Source organism: Rhinatrema bivittatum, chromosome 13, assembly GCF_901001135.1.
Source record: "Rhinatrema bivittatum chromosome 13, aRhiBiv1.1, whole genome shotgun sequence".
In the NCBI taxonomy this organism is placed as follows: Eukaryota; Metazoa; Chordata; class Amphibia; order Gymnophiona; family Rhinatrematidae; genus Rhinatrema; species Rhinatrema bivittatum.
In genome coordinates, this window is record NC_042627.1 from 83920648 (window position 1) to 83936992 (window position 16345).

Sequence of the window (16345 nt, forward strand, 5' to 3'; positions counted from 1 at the left end):
AGCAAAATAAATATTAAAAAGTGCTGGAGGGGAGCCCGAGGAGAGGAGAAAGAGGGAGAGACTTCCTAACCCATACAAACACTCAGAGAGGGCTACCTTGGCGCACTTTGGAGGTGCGCGCGGCTTGGTCCGGCTTAGTCCGGCGAAGGCTGGAAGGCTGCCGGGTCCCTTTGAAGTGAAGTGTGAGGTGGACTCTCTCCAGCTTGAAACTCTTCTAGGTATATTTTGTTTGGTAAAGTGAGGATAAGTGTTATCCTGTATTGCTGTTTGGTTTGTCTATTGCTTATGTACGATCATGCCTCAAACTAAACGTAAAGGAAAGGTCAGACAGGAAGCCTTAACCCCTGTGAGACCATCCTCTGTTCAAACAGCTATTACAGGATATTATTCACCGGCAGAAATAACAACCTCGGAGTATCCCATTGAAGGAAGAGGTGGTGAGCAGCCATCTCCCCTTCTGGGAGAAGTAAGTCTAAGTCCCGGGGCGCCATCACCACCTATCCCCCCCCCCGTAGCTTTGCGTCCGACCGTGAACTAGGCTCATTCTCCCTGCGAGATTCGCTTGGGGAAAAGAGTCCGATTAAGGAGTTCGTGGGATTAGGGAAGTCAGAGCATGTTGAGCAGGGAGATTCCATGCTCCCCTCTCCGGGGGAGGGACCTAGCAGGGTAAGTACACCTGCTAGTAGGAAAGATTCCAACTTACCCATGGGGGGTTGTGATAGACAAGAATCACCTATATTTAAATTGGATAACCCAGTGTCAGGTGTGTTTGCAGGAAGTCCACCCAATATAACAATGGATACAATCTGGCATGCTATAGTTGCTTTACAAAAGAATATTATAAGCTTAAATGGTAATATTAAAGATATGCAAACTGTTTTGCTTAATATAAACCCAACAGTGACAAGTCAGGCTGAGAAAATGACTAAAGTGGAAGAGGAAATAAAACAGATAAGATCAGTACAAACAGTGATTATCCAAGGTGAAAATGCCTTATTGAAGAGAATCGAGAGTATTGAGAATTCTATTAAGTATACTAACTTGAGAATTGTAAACTTTCCAAAGTGGAAATTAATTTCTCCTCGTGAGCAATTGAAAAATTATTGGTCAGAGGTATTATCTATGTCAGTGGAAGAATTTCCTTCAATTTACAATGCCTACTTTATCAGTTGGAAGAATGAAAATGTAATTGAGCAAAATGAAGCAGAAACATCACTTAATGTTACAGAATTAATAGAAACATCTTTCAGTTCCCAAGTAGAGAAAAGAGGCACTCTATTGGTTAAATTTAAACAGTTGTCTGATAGAGATAAAATTCTGAAAATGTTTTTAGTAAAGAGAGCCTCTTTATACTTGGGACAGAAAGTATGGGTATACCCAGATTTATCTAAAGATACTCAACTAAGAAGGAAAAAGTTTTTGACATTAGTAAACCAGGCAAGGACATTTGGGATACAAATTAAATTGAGATTCCCTTGCAAATGTATAATGAATACTGGGGGTGCAAGATATGAATATTATGAGCCGGAACAGTTAGAAAGATTCTTGGAAACACAACGTAACCAGGGTGAAGAATAGAATCCTTTACTTAACAGATGGCATGAGTCATTTTTTTTCCTGCCTATCCTCATCTGAGATAATTAAGTCAATTGTTTTGTTATATTATTGACTGCTCATAATACAGGACTCCCCTCCTTTAGTAGTTTTTGTAACACATCAGATTTGGAAGGTTTGTTATATTGTTTTTGTTTTCCTTTTTTTATGATATCGTTTATACAACGACTTAATGGTCATTTAACCTTCCTTCTGTAAATGATTCAATTGTAAAGATTGAATATTCTGAAAATTATTAAAATATAAATAATAAAAAAAAAGTACTGGAAAAATAACCACCCCCTCCTCCTAAAAAACCTCTGGGCTTCACCTCCATGTTTCAGTGGTGGCAGCCTTTCTGAAGACAGTTATAAAAAAAACCAAAAACATTCTCTCATTTATTTATTTATTTATAGTTTTTTTTTATACCGATTTTCCTGCATAGAATGCATATCAAACCGGTTTACAATGAAACAGAATAAGCAGGAAGTAAAATTCCTTAGTCTAATACATTTAAACATCAATAATGAAATAATTTTAAACAAAGCAAAAAGCTAAACAACATTAATAAAACTTAAATTAAATTCTCTCATAACTTTGTCTGGCAGACAGCCCAGCAATAACCAGAGAGAGCACAATTGACTCTGGTGGGAGAGAGGCTGAGCCACTCCTCTGCTAGTACCCTCTCCCCCCAACTCAACCAGGCCCTACAGGAAACCTGGGAGCTAGCTACAGAAATACCTATAGAATTTAATCTGCTTTGAAGTACCTGAAAGGCGAATATTTAATTGAATAAACAAAGATCTTGCCCAACCAGGTGCCAGTGCCCTAAGATCCTAGCCAAGAGGGTTTGCTTATACCTTCCCCAGAACTTGGCACAAGAGAACTGAACCAGGGAGGACAGAAAAATACTGTTGCCCTAGGAGCCAGCATATGCTCAAGCAAAGCCTGGGACCTGACGTCCTGCAGGCCCAGTTCAGAACTGTTACCATCTGCTGGAAACAGAGAATGAGATATTGGCTTTTCCCGGTGCTGCACTAGCTTATATATAGGGGATGTTATAGAAAAAGGTGCATCTTCTGTTGTCATCTGCTAGTTAGGCTATGTAAACCCACACGTGTGGACTGGTGTAGCAAGATAAGGAAGTAATTATTTTAGTTTAGTCTTTAGAATGATAAGTCCTCAGCCAGGGGTCATCCATCAGGCTTCCTGCTATCATGAGCCCTAAATTCAGTCTCAAGATGTCACCAATGCACGATTACTTGGCCTCTCCCCCAACAGCTGTAAATGCTATCTTCACAGCGTCCACAGATCTCTCAACATGACAATGAAGAGCATGACCACTGAGCCATTGGGTCAGCCCCCTACACAAATGCTCTGAACATCTAAAATTCTTCTGATCGCTCACACACCATATACCAGGCTGCTTTCTAGTCCAGAAGCTGTGTATGTCTCCGCCTACCCCACTTCCCCTCCTCGAAGCGTGGAAGATGTGGCAGATTCCTGCTGTTCTCACACCCCGCCATAGGTTGAGCCGTGCAAGCAAGCTGTAAGTTGTCTCCCCCTCCTGACTTCAGTGCCAGGAAAAATAGTGGAAAGTGTTTTCTAAAATATCAAATCACAGAACATATAGAAAGGACATGGTTTAATGCCAGCAAAGTCAGCATGGCTTGTACCTAAGGCAAGGCTTGCCTCACAAATCTGCTTCACTTTTTTGAAAGGAGTTAATAAACTTGTGGATAAAGGTGAACCGGGGTAGATGTAGTGTACTTGGATTTTCAGAAGGCGTTTGATAAAGTTTCCTCCATGAGAGCCTTCTAGGAAAAATAAAAGTCATGGGATAGGTGGCGATGTCCTTTCGTGGATTACAAACTGGCTAAAAGCCAGGAAACAGAGAGTAGGATTAAATGGACAATTTTCTCAGTGGAAGGGTTGGGCAGTGGGGTGCCTCAGGGGATCTGTATTGGGACCCATACTTTTCAATATATTTATAAATGATCTGGAAAGAATACGAACAAGTGGAGGTAATCAAATTTGTGCAGATGATACAAAATTGTTCAGAGTAGTTAAATCACAAGCAGATTGTGATAAATTGCAGGAAGACCTTGTAAGGCTGGAAATATTGGGCATCAAAATGGCAGATGAAATTTAATGTGGACAAGTGCAGAAGGTGATTGCAATATAGGGAAAAATAACCATGCTAGAGTTAACCACAATGTTAGATTCCATATTAGCTGCTACAACCCAAGAAAGATCTAGGTGTCATAGTGGATAACAGTGAAATCATCGGTTCAGTGTGCTGCGGCAGTCAAAAAGAGCAAACAGAATGTGGAATTATTAGAAAGGGGAATGATGAATAAAATGGAAAATGTCATAATGCCTCTATATCGCTCCATGGTGAGATCGCACCTTGAATACTGTGTACAATTCTGGTCGCTGCATCTCAAAAAGGATATAATTGGGATGGAGAAGGTACAGAGAAGGGCAACCAAAATGATAAAGGGGATGGAGCAGCTCCCCTATGAGGAAAGACTAAAGAGGTTAGGACTTTTCAGCTTGGAGAAAAGACGGCTGAGGGGGGATATGATAGAGGTGTTTTAACATCATGAGAGGTCTAGAACGGGTAGATGTGAATCGGATATTTACTCTTTCAGATAATAGAAAGACTAGGGGGCACTCCATGAAGTTAGCATGGGGCACATTTAAAACTAATCGGAGAAAGTTCTTTTTCACTCAACGCACAATTAAACTCTGGAATTTGTTGCCAGAGGATGTGGTTAGTGCAGTTAGTGTAGCTGTGTTTTAAAAAAGGATTGGATAAGTTCTTGGAGGAGAAGTCCATTACCTGCTATTAAGTTCACTTAGAGAATAGCCACTGCCATTAGCAATGGTTACATGGAATAGACTTAGTGTTTGGGTACTTGCCAGGTTCTTGTGGCCTGGATTGGCCACTGTTGGAGACAGGATGCCGGGCTTGATGGACCCTCGGTCTGAACCCAGTATGGCACTTCTTATGTTCTTCTCTCCCTCCCAGAGGTGGAGGCTTGCGCAGGCCCTGTGCTCTCCCTGGAAGCAGTGCAGGATTTCCGGTGACTTCCCCTGCCCCGACACGGAAGCAGCGCTCTTGCTGATAGGCTCTGCCCGAACCATCTCCCTTTTCCCGGAAGCGGAGCCGTGCAGGCTAAATGGCCCCGGAAGGTGGCGTGGTTGTGCGGTCAGTCCATGCGGCCGCCGGCGGCAGTAGGATCGGAGGCTCCGCAGGGCCGCCCCATGCCCGAGCAGGGGCGCGAGGATGAGCGGCTTCTCGCTGGGCGAGCTGTGCTGGCTCTTCTGCTGCCCGCCCTGCCCCAGCCGCATCGCCGCCAAGCTGGCCTTCCTGCCGCCCGAGCCCACCTACTCGGTGCGCGCGTGCGGCGAGGGGGAGGCGGCCTGCAGCCTGCACCTCAGCGCGCGCGCGGACTGGCAGTACTCGCAGCGCGAGCTGGACGCCGTGGAGATGAGCCGGGCGCGCACGGCGCGCGGCAGCCGCCTGGGCTGCATGTTCGTGCGCTGCGCCCCCAGCAGCCGCTTACACGCTGCTCTTCCTCGCACGGCAACGCCGTGGACCTGGGCCAGATTGTGCAGCTTCTACATCGGCCTGGGCTCCAGGATCAACTGCAACGTCTTCTCCTACGATTACTCGGGCTACGGCGTGAGCAGCGGCAAGCCCTCCGAGAAGAACCTGTACGCGGACATGGAGGCGGCCTGGCACGCCCTCAGGACCAGGTACAGGGGGGTGAAGGGCAGGGCACCGGGTCTTCAGTCCTGCAGCGACTGTAGCCTTCATTTTCTTAGCCAATGCAATAGGGAACTCAGACTAAGCCACAGCATGCAGTGGGGTTAAACCAGGACTGGATCAATCTCTCCTAAAAATTGGACCAGTGGCAACCTTTTGTGTGTACAGGAACTGTTTTGGGGTATTGCAGGCAAATGTGTGTGCAACATGAACGGGTTATCCCACGCATGCAGGCAGCTACTAAGGTACAGGGGTATAAATTGCATGGGTGCCTGCAGGATGTGTGTTTGGCACATATTGCAAGGCCCGCGTGTAATCTTGCTGCCGACACAATAAGCCACACGTACAGTCAGGTCTCCTGGGTGCCTGAAGTGGTAGGAAAAGAGGTGTCCTGCTAAAAAGGACACACTAGGGATCAGTTGTCCATAGCTCCCCTATTACGCCCTCCCCCCCCCCCCCACCCCCCCCCCCCCCTTCATTTTTAACTGGGCTCCCAGTTAGAGCCCTTTCTAACTCTTGTTTTTGCTGGTTATCCACTCCCACCTCCCCGTTCTATGTATTTTCTCCCTGCTGTTATAATGTAAACCGATATGATGTGTATTTTAATGTCGGTATAGAAAAACTGTTAAATAAAATAAATAAAATTAGGTGCACAACCATGGATTAGGAAAATGGACATTCAATTTACGAGCATCCTTTCCTAACCATTTCAGAGAATGCTACCCTGGAGGTTCTGGATTTCAGCTTTCTACCCAAGAGCCTAAATTAGGCTTCCAGAACCTCCCACCCACATTTTTCTATGTCGATGGTGCCCACGTGTACCACGACAGCCGGCTCCTCCCCAGCACTATCTAAAATCCTATCTAGATGACGCGTGAGGTCCGCCACCTTCGCACCAGGCAGGCAAGTTACCAGGCGATCCTCGCGCCCACCAGCCACCCAGCTATCTACATTCCTAATAATCGAATTACCAACTATGACGGCCGACCTAACCCTTCCCTCCTGGGCAGTAAGGCTTGGGGAGATATCCTCAGTGCGAAAGGACAATGCATCACCTAGAGAGCAGGTCCTTGCTACAGGATCCTTTCCTGCTGCACCAGGTTGATGCTCTCCAATCATGAGACCTTCTTCCTCCAAGGCAGCACCAGGGCTGCCAGTCTGAAGTTGGGATTGGGGCTACTATGTCCCTGAAGGTCTCATCTATATACCTCTCTATCTGCCTCAGCTCCTACCACTCTAGTCTCCAGAGATTGGACTCATTCTCTGAGTGCTTTTGAAAAGATTTCAAATATTGGACCTCTCTGAACTGCATAGGTGTAACATATTTCATAGGGTTCTGGCTACAAAAGAGAGTGCTTTCATCTGTCTTTGTTGCCATGTGTAGTCCTCTGACAGGCAAGATCTGCAGTAGCTGACTTTCTGCAGAGTGCAGTGACCTGGTCGGATTGTACCACATTATACTATTATGGAGTACATGCAAATACTCAGCAGTCAACAATTGAAAGATGATTAACATCCTAAATTTAGACCTCCAGCTGATAGGCAATCAGTGTAATCCCGCAGTAGAGAGTTATATGATCATTGTTTATTCAGCTTTGTCAATAGATGAGTGGCAGCATGCTGGAACAGTTGTAAGACTCAGGAGTTTCAGGGAGACCAATACATGCAGTAGTGTGCTGCAATAGTCAACATGGCCCTAAAACTAATGATTATAATACCATATGAAACATATCATGCGGTAGGAGATTTTTGCAGTGGTCTTAGCATCTCTAGTTTGTGAATCCAAGTTTTGCATTTGGAGGTAAAAAGACTCAAAGACTGTGTGTTTTATATCAACAAACAAGAAGGCAACAGGGTCAAGGACACTCTGCCAGAAAGCATTAAAGACTTGGCAGTGGGTGATCAAGAATTGGGCTATCCTTTAAGCCACTTATCTTCCAGGAATCTCCAACACACTGATGGATTATAATAGCAGAGTGTTCTCTACACACTCGTGGTCTCTGCTGCAATCAGCAGCCGACAAACTATTTGACTTGTGGCGTCTATGTATTCACATCAGAACAGAAAAAGCTAGACTCATTTTGCTCAGTTCTATCCAGCAAACGCAGGTTGGCTAAGGACCCTTTCCTGCTTGACTGGGGCACACATCTCATGTGTATTTTCCGCCAATACTACACCAGAACAGTGCAAAAGCTGCTGCAGATCTGTTCTCTGATAATCCTTGTAGCTCCAGCATGGCCCAAACTGATATGGTTTGCATAACTCATATAGCTTTCCAGCGGTATCCCCATATATCTGGGGACAGACCCTGCCTTGTTAACTCAAAATGAAGGAATGCTCTAGCACAGAGGTCCCCAACCCTGTCCTGCAGGCCCACCAGCCAGTCGGGTTTTCAGGATATCCACAATGAATAGGCATGAGAGAGAATTTGCATGCCCTGCCTCCATAACATGCAAATTTTCTCTCATGCCTATTCATTGTGGATATCTTGAAAACCCGACTGGCTGGTGGGCCCCCAGGACAGGGTTGGGGACCACTGCTCTAGCAGGCCCCAAGTTCTGGAATTCTTTACCGACTGAGTTACGTACACAACCCAATCTGAAAATATTCAGAAAAAATCTGAAGACCTGGTTATTCACCATAGCATTTGAGGAGTCCAACTAGTTAATGTACAGAGTTACTTACAGTAATAGATATTTTGATTTTATAATCTTTTTCCTAGCGTGTAGCAGATGGACTCAGGACCAGTGGGTATAGTGTACTCCTGATAGCAGTTGGAGACGGATCAGATTTCAATCTGACGTCAGCCCTAGTACATAGACCCCTGCAGGAAGTGCAGCTCATCAGTATTTTCCGTCTCCATAGCAGTTAGGGACTCTATGCACACTCGCACAGCCTTAGAGTAAATTTACCAAAGAAAACCAAAATAAGAAATCTTTCCTCTACAGACGAGCCCCACTCTCCTGCGGTGACACCCATTGGGTCCCTCCCCCAGTTGAGAATTCCCGAGGTGATTTCCGCAATCCCTTGGAGGTAAGCCTCGGTCCGGTGGTCGACCCTCGGCGGGGACCTAACCCCTGGCATCTGGTGAGGCTGAGAGGCAGCGGGTGTAACCTCGAGCGCAGCGGTGAAGGTATTTTCCCTCTCCCCCTGCAGCCGGAGACCACCCGAACGAGACCGGGAAGCGCCGAGACAAGGTAAGGTAGAAATCTATTTAAAAGTCTCCGGTCTCCGAAGCTCAAAGAGTCGCACAGGTCGCCAGCCGGGACCAGTGCCACCGGGTTAATCCGCCCTAGCAGGGCTAGACCCCGGTCAGATCCGAGGGTCCTCCCACGTGGAGACCCTCCGAGGTGGTCACCATATTGTCCGCGTGGCCGCCGGCACCACTTTGATCTGTTCGCCGCCCTGTTCGCAGTCCCAATCCGTGCGCACAGAGGCGAGCCGTGCGCACAAATACCTTGTGCGCACAACGTCGCGCACCCAAGTACCGTGCGCATAACCACGCGCTTACTGTGCCGGGTGCATAAACTTCAATCTGCACGCACAACAGTGCGCGCACATCTCCCTGAGCGCACACCAACCTTACGCGCACAACTTCCACGCACCGGAGCGCATAAGTAAGCCACCCAGGCCCTGTATTTTACGTGCACAAACCATGGCACCACCGGAAAAGAAGCTCAGGGCCTTTGCCCTGCTTGCCACATTAGAGCTGCGCAGCATGAGGAGGCCATGGCCCTGTGTATTCAGTGTGAGGAGGCCCTGGGGCATCCAGCCCATGGCCATCCCCAGCCGGTACTGGGTTCAGCTTCTCGAACAGTACACCGGGCCTAGCGTCCCCCAGCGGGACCCTCCCTCAAACGGGGCTCCCCAGGGACACGGCACCTCTTAATTTAGACCCAGCATCTATCTCCTGGGTGAAATTCTTCAAAGGCGTAATACCTTCGTCCACATGCAACCAGGGCCTCCGATGATACAGCCACAACCTCTGCCAGAGGACCTAAACGCCCAGGGAAGTGATTCCAACGCCCAGAAGCCCCACCTTCGGGGACACAGACAACTCAGATGAGGAATCAGAACCCCTGGAGGAAGGGGAACTCACCCAGGGGACAGAGCCCCACCGAACCATGAGGCGCTTCTTCACCAAGGACGAGCTTCCAGACCTGGTCACACGCAGCTTGAAAGAGCTCGCTATCCCGGGCACAAGTGCCTCGGGGGAAACCTAAGGACCAATCCCCTACTAGAGGGATTACCCCTAGCGCAAGATACCCACTGTCTCTTCTGGTGTTGGCGTTGATCGATTGAGTGCACTGGCGGTCTCCAGTTTGAAAATCAGTTGAACCAGTTCAAGTTTAATCGTTAATCAAGTTATTCGAGTTTATCCAAGTTAATCAAGTTAGTAAGCAAACATATATCCACAATGGCTTTTCAAGGAGAATACTGAAGAGCTGAGGTTACTGCAGGGGTATATCTAGAGTGACGTCAGCTTTGAAATCTGACTCCGTCTCCCATCTGCTATCAGGAGCACACTATACTCATTGGTCCTGAGTCCATCTGTCTACTCTAAGGAAAACGAAATTATCAGGTAAGTAATTTCTCCATTATTGCTAAACTACCAATTTTGTTAGTTTCCCTGATTTCTCTTGGCATTTCATTGATTGTGTCATCATTTTGGCCGGGTGGACAGTAGTATACTCCTATCACTATAGTCTTCCCCAACACACATGAGGTTTCTACCCATAAAGATTCGATTGTGCATTCGGTCTCTGTTGGACTCTGTGCCATCCCAGGCATAAAGTGCCACTCGCCAGCAAGTTGCTTCTCATTGTAATATAACTTGTACCCCGATATAGCACTGTCCCATTGGTTATCCTCCTTCCACCATGTCTCTGAGATGCCAATTATGTCAATCTCATCATTCACTGCTATCTTTCTAACTCTCCCATCTTACTTCTTACACTTCTGGCATTGGCATACAAACATTTCAAAGTGTGTTTTTTTGTTTGTATTAAAAGCTGCTTTTTTTACTCAATGGTTTCTCTGTTTGAGAGCTCAAACTATGACCAGGATCGTATAGAACTGTTAAGTTTGTATTTGTGACTGGACATGGAGTGTAAAACATACATTAGCACCCTCCTCCGTCTCTGATGAGGAGAGAGATCCTGTCTGAGGGTGACTGACCAGTGACTGTAAGAGAGAAGTAAATGTTGAGTAGTTTTTGGGGACTGGATGGGCCATGACATCCTTATCCGCTGACAGTGACTTTGTTACTGTTATTGTGCATTACCTTATGGGGCCTAATAGTTTGTCTTGAAAGTTAATGTAGAATGATATCTCTGTGTAATGTGGCATTAAGTGATTTTAGTACAAATGTATCCCAGGGAGCTTTGGAGAGCAAGAGAGATCTTATCATTCATACAGACAGTGGCATTCCTTAAAAATCTATCCCAGTGAGCTTTACCCAAACACGGTTACTTTCAGATACTTTTTAAATCAGTTTTTATTGGTAACCGTCCTGTGTTTGTCCATAGGTACGGTGTAAGTCCAGAGAACATTATCCTCTATGGACAGAGCATTGGGACAGTCCCTACTGTGGATCTGGCATCTCGATATGAGTGTGCAGCGGTGATACTCCACTCTCCTCTGATGTCTGGCTTACGGGTGGCCTTCCCAGACACCAGGAAAACGTACTGCTTTGATGCTTTCCCAAGGTAGGTGCAGATGAATGAGTGGTGGGATCTCCCCTTCGGAGGGGTCAGCAACACTATTAAAATTAATAGCGTGCCCAAATTCTTGCACTTTTTCCAATGATTCCTATGATAGTCCCAGATGAAGCTGTCCAGCAGTTGGAAAGACAGAAAGCTTCACATTCTGGTGTGGGTCACAGGAGCCAGCAGTGGCCCCTTGCAGCACAGTCTCTTAGTGGGACAGGCAGAACAAGAGTTATTTGGAAACATTGTTTGACTATGCCCCCCTTGAGTTTGAAACATGTATGTTATGTCCTGAAGGGTGAAAATATTTAGAAGATTTATGGTAGTTAGGGTACAAGAAGCTTTTTTCTTTGGCTGTTTTGCGCTTTACATTCTTGTAGAAAGTAGGGCAACACCACCTTTGGCAGAGCTTGTCCATTTGTCTGTCTATGACCTCTTATCACAGAATAAAGAACAATATTTACAACCTTGCACTTAGAGGGTTAAAGGACCATGGTGAGATAGTCCCACATCCTAGCTTTCAAGGTATCCATCTTTAATGGCCCAGCCTGACAGGCAGTTAAAAATGGCGGCACAAGGACCACACAAAAGAGGTCAGGACACAGTAGCACTAGGGCATGCAGAAGACTGCAGGATATAGCAGCACACTTCAGCCTCACCAGTAGAACAATGAGACAAAGCAAAATAGAAGCCATAGACCAGGGACGGCCAACGCTGTGGTCCTGAAGAGTCACAGCCCAATCTGATTTCTGGGATATTCACAATGAATATGCATATGAGGGATTGCATGCGCTGCCGCCTCCTGTGTGCAGGTATCTCTCATGCATATTTTGTTATGGGCATTCTGAAACCAGGCCTGTTGTGGATCCATCCTTGCCATAGACTGTAGAGTGATGGAGGCATATTGGAAAGAGATGGATGTGACTTTGGCCACAAGAACATCGCTCCCACTGAGTGCACATCTTTATAGCCGCTCATTTTGATCTCTGCTGCAGGAACTTTCCTTCTCCCTTCCCTTCTTCCCCACACACTTTCCACCTTCCCTCTGCCTTAGAGAACTCCAGGCACAGTCCCTCCCCCTTACTGCCAGGCTCCTCCATCTCTTCATGACCTACCAAAGGCCGCAGTGGCCTTGGCCCTGCCAGCATCTCTTCCGTCTTGTGCAGGCCCCGAATTATATTATATTCATGGTTTTGACATTGAGGAATACCCTCATACCAGGGCTAGTGCACACTTCCGCCTACCGGCGTCTTTTACTTTATGTACCACTGCCAATTTGGCTGCCCCAATTTAGTTGCAATCATGGGGTAACCTCTATTTTGTTTAAAACCAGGTCATGGTTTTAAACAAAATAGAGGTTACCCCATGATTGCAACTAAATTGGGCAGCCAAATTGGCAGTGGTACATAAAAGTAAAAGACGCCGGTAGGCGGAAGTGTGCACTAGCCCTGGTATGAGGGTATTCCTCAATGTCAAAACCATGAATATAATGTGACTTCTCATTTTTAATGTTATTATTTAGTCGCATTGTTGCCAGTTTTTTTTTATTTTTGGGCCCCGAATTATAGGCATGGGATTATCTGACACCTGGGATTTTGCCAGCCTCATTACGTCGGATTTTGGTTAAGTTTCTGTACCAATCACCTTCAGAAACTACGTTTTAGTCTGCATGGCAGAAAGCCCCGATTCTAGGAGGAGGGTCTACAAATACTCCTTCTCCTAATATCCTTACATAGTAAATGTCAGCAAAAAAAGACCCACGTGGTCCATCCAAACTACCCGGCAAGGTTTTTCTTATTTTTTTTTTTTTATTCTTAGGATTATTATTGCTCTGTGCAGATTACTCTTGTCAGCACGGGTTACCACCTTTTTTATTTGCATCATTTAATCCCATGCCCTACCATCCTTCTGGGAGGGCATCCACTACCCTTTCCGGGAAGAAATGGAGCCGGCTTGGCGGTGTGCGCACCTGTGTGAGAGAGAGATTGGGAGCCGGCTTGGGGGTGTGCGCACCTGTGTGAGAGAGAGATTGGGAGCCGGCTTGGGGGTGTGTGCACCTGTGTGAGAGAGAGATTGGGAGCCGGCTTGGGGGGTGTGTGCACCTGTGTGAGAGAGAGAGATTGGGAGCCGGCTTGGCGGTGTGCGCACCTGTGTGAGAGAGAGATTGGGAGCCGGCTTGGGGGGGTGCGCACCTCTGTGAGAGAGAGATTGGGAGCCGGCTTGGGGGTGTGTGCACCTGTGTGAGAGAGAGATTGGGAGCCGGCTTGGGGGTGTGTGCACCTGTGTGAGAGAGAGATTGGGAGCCGGCTTGGTGGTGTGCGCACCTGTGTGAGAGAGAGAGATTGGGAGCCGGCTTGGGGGTGTGCGCACCTGTGTGAGAGCGAGAGATTGGGAGCCGGCTTGGCGGTGTGCGCACCTGTGTGAGAGAGAGAGATTGGGAGCCGGCTTGGCGGTGTGCGCACCTGTGTGAGAGAGAGATTGGGAGCCGGCTTGGGGGTGTGTGCACCTGTGAGAGAGTTTGGGAGCTGGCTTGGGGGTGTGCGCACCTGTGTGAGAGAGATTGGGAGCCGGCTTGGGGGTGTGCGCACCTGTGTGAGAGAGATTGGGAGCCGGCTTGGCGGTGTGCGCACCTGTGTGAGAGAGAGATTGGGAGCCGGCTTGGCGGTGTGCGCACCTGTGTGAGAGAGAGTTGGGAGCTGGCTTGGGGGTGTGTGCACCTGTGTGAGAGAGAGATTGGGAGCCGGCTTTGGGGTGTGTGCACCTCTGTGAGAGAGAGATTGGGAGCTGGCTTAGGGGTGTGTGCACCTGTGTGAGAGAGAGATTGGGAGCCGGCTTGGGGGTGTGCGCACCTGTGTGAGAGAGAGATTGGGAGCCGGCTTGGGGGTGTGCGCACCTGTGTGAGAGAGAGATTGGGAGCCGGCTTGGGGGTGTGGCGCACCTGTGTGAGAGAGAGATTGGGAGCCGGCTTGGGGGTGTGCGCACCTGTGTGAGAGAGAGATTGGGAGCCGGCTTGGGGGTGTGCGCACCTGTGTGAGAGAGAGATTGGGAGCCGGCTTGGGGGTGTGCGCACCTGTGTGAGAGAGAGATTGGGGAGCCGGCTTGGGGGTGTGCGCACCTGTGTGAGAGAGAGATTGGGAGCCGGCTTGGGGGTGTGCACACCTGTGTGAGAGAGATTGGGAGCCGGCTTGGGGGTGTGCGCACCTGTGTGAGAGAGAGATTGGGAGCCGGCTTGGGGGTGTGTGCACCTCTGTGAGAGAGAGATTGGGAGCTGGCTTGGCGGTGTGCGCACCTGTGTGAGAGAGAGATTGGGAGCCGGCTTGGGGGTGTGTGCACCTCTGTGAGAGAGAGATTGGGAGCCGGTTTATTGCTGATTCATCTCAGCTTGTAAAGAGGATTCTCCATAGACAGCAGGATGAATCAGCCATACTTCATATCTGCCTGCCTCCTTGGAGTAAAGCTTAAGCTCTAGAAGAGACTAAGAGGGCTCATGAGGCAGCAACTGCTTGAGGAACTCCCGCACATGCTCACTGAGCTCTGAGAACTGGGTTCCTGTCAGCCCCATTAAATGATGTCATTCATGCATTATGGCTGCTTCATCCTGCCGTCTATGGAGAACCCTGTTTACAGTTAAGCAAACTTTTGGATTTTCTCATATCCAAAACATGGTGAAATTATGGGAGCAGCTTTCCATGTATCAGCAATTAATCTCATCTGATGTGTAAATAAATGGTTGGTTACCTGTGTGGTGAATTTTAAAGCTTTTGCCAGTATGGCAGCCCCCAGAGTAGAAAAGTTGCAAAAATAATTTTAATACTTTTCAGTTTGATAATTTGCTAGCTAGAGTTTCTGTAGTTCTCAGTACAGGTATTAATGGCATTGTATAAGATGATTTGCTTTGAATCTGTGATGGTAAATCATTCCACAAGAAAGTAACTTTTCTTTTTTTTTTAGCATTGACAAAATATCGAAAGTGACATCGTCCCGTGCTCGTTATTCATGGTACCGAGGATGAAGTAATCGATTTCTCTCATGGCCTGGCTATGTATGAGCGTTGTCCGCGGGCTGTGGAGCCCCTCTGGGTGGGAAGGAGCTGGGCACAATGACATAGAGCTGTATGCACAGTATCTAGAAAGACTAAAGCAATCATATCTCAAGAACTTCCCAACTCCTGAAATGATTGGAGTTTCAGCTCTTACTGTGATGGAGGCTGGGACCAGACTTTGCACAGATTAGTAACAGCATTGTGCGGTGGCTGTGTGGTCTGATCAAACATCTGCTGACCTTTCTCTTTTTGGTAACTAAAAATTGATCAGTTAATGCACAAACCAACTGTTAGATGTACATCAATTTACAGCTTTCTTGTATCAGAGACCTGGAGTTTGGACCCTTTTCTAGTGCTGCATATTAATATTCAGGTGTCACTTTCCACTTTGGATTTTATTTCAAATTTTGAAATAGTTTTACTAAGTACTGTATTGAGTTGTCCCATAGATGTATTCTGAACTTGTCGTCAATGTCGATATATAAAACTAGAAAAAATGTTGGAAAGAAGCCAAGTGAGGAGCTGGATTCCACCCACCCACCCACATCCCGTGTGACCCAGGAGCACGCTAAAGGCTCTTGTCAAAGGCAGTGACGAGAGGGCCTATTTCAGGGGGTGTAAGTAATCCCACCCTAACCCTGCACTGGTGTTTGCTCATAACACCAGCACAACCCCGTCTCACCACTTTATGCACTAACCATCACTGTGCAGCCTCGCTCAAGGTGGGGAGAGCATCTTTAGCACAGGCATAGTCTCATCATTTTTCATCAGTGATTGTTCCCAAAATGTACTAAATGCATTTTCTGGAAGGAGATCAGTGTGTGGTCATTGGGTCTGGCACCTTCAGCTGCACAGGGGCGCTTCGTGCCAGGCTACACTTATATTGCAGAACAGTTTCAGTAAACTTATCTGACCAGATCATTTGTATTCATTTAAACTTAATCACTTCAAAGAGAGATGAACTATATTATCCTCACACAACATTTTTTTTCTTTCAAAGTCAAAAATCTCTTACTTAAGAGCAAGTTAACCTCAAATATTTCACTCAGGTTTCCCACAGCTAGCAATACTGAATGCAGTGTTTCATTAGTAAGGTGTAGTTCTCATTCGCTTAGGGGCGGATTTTCAGAGCCCTGCTCGCCTAAATCCGCCCAAAACCGGGCGGATTTAGGCGAGCAGGGCCCTGCGCGCCGGTAAGCCTATTTTACATAGGCTTACCGGCGCGCG

General features: G+C 47.3%; 1 protein-coding gene across 1 annotated transcript; it reads left to right on the plus strand.

Moving 5' to 3' along the window:
- The first annotated feature begins 4745 nt into the window (after positions 1–4745).
- On the plus strand, positions 4746–16106 carry ABHD17C (abhydrolase domain containing 17C). The gene is given in 9 exon segments (XM_029575655.1): positions 4746–5161; positions 5163–5177; positions 5179–5208; positions 5210–5358; positions 10897–11076; positions 15028–15055; positions 15057–15158; positions 15160–15217; positions 15220–16106. Coding segments are annotated over 9 exon segments (867 nt in total). The 5' UTR covers positions 4746–4885; the 3' UTR covers positions 15249–16106.
- The last annotated feature ends 239 nt before the right edge of the window (positions 16107–16345 follow it).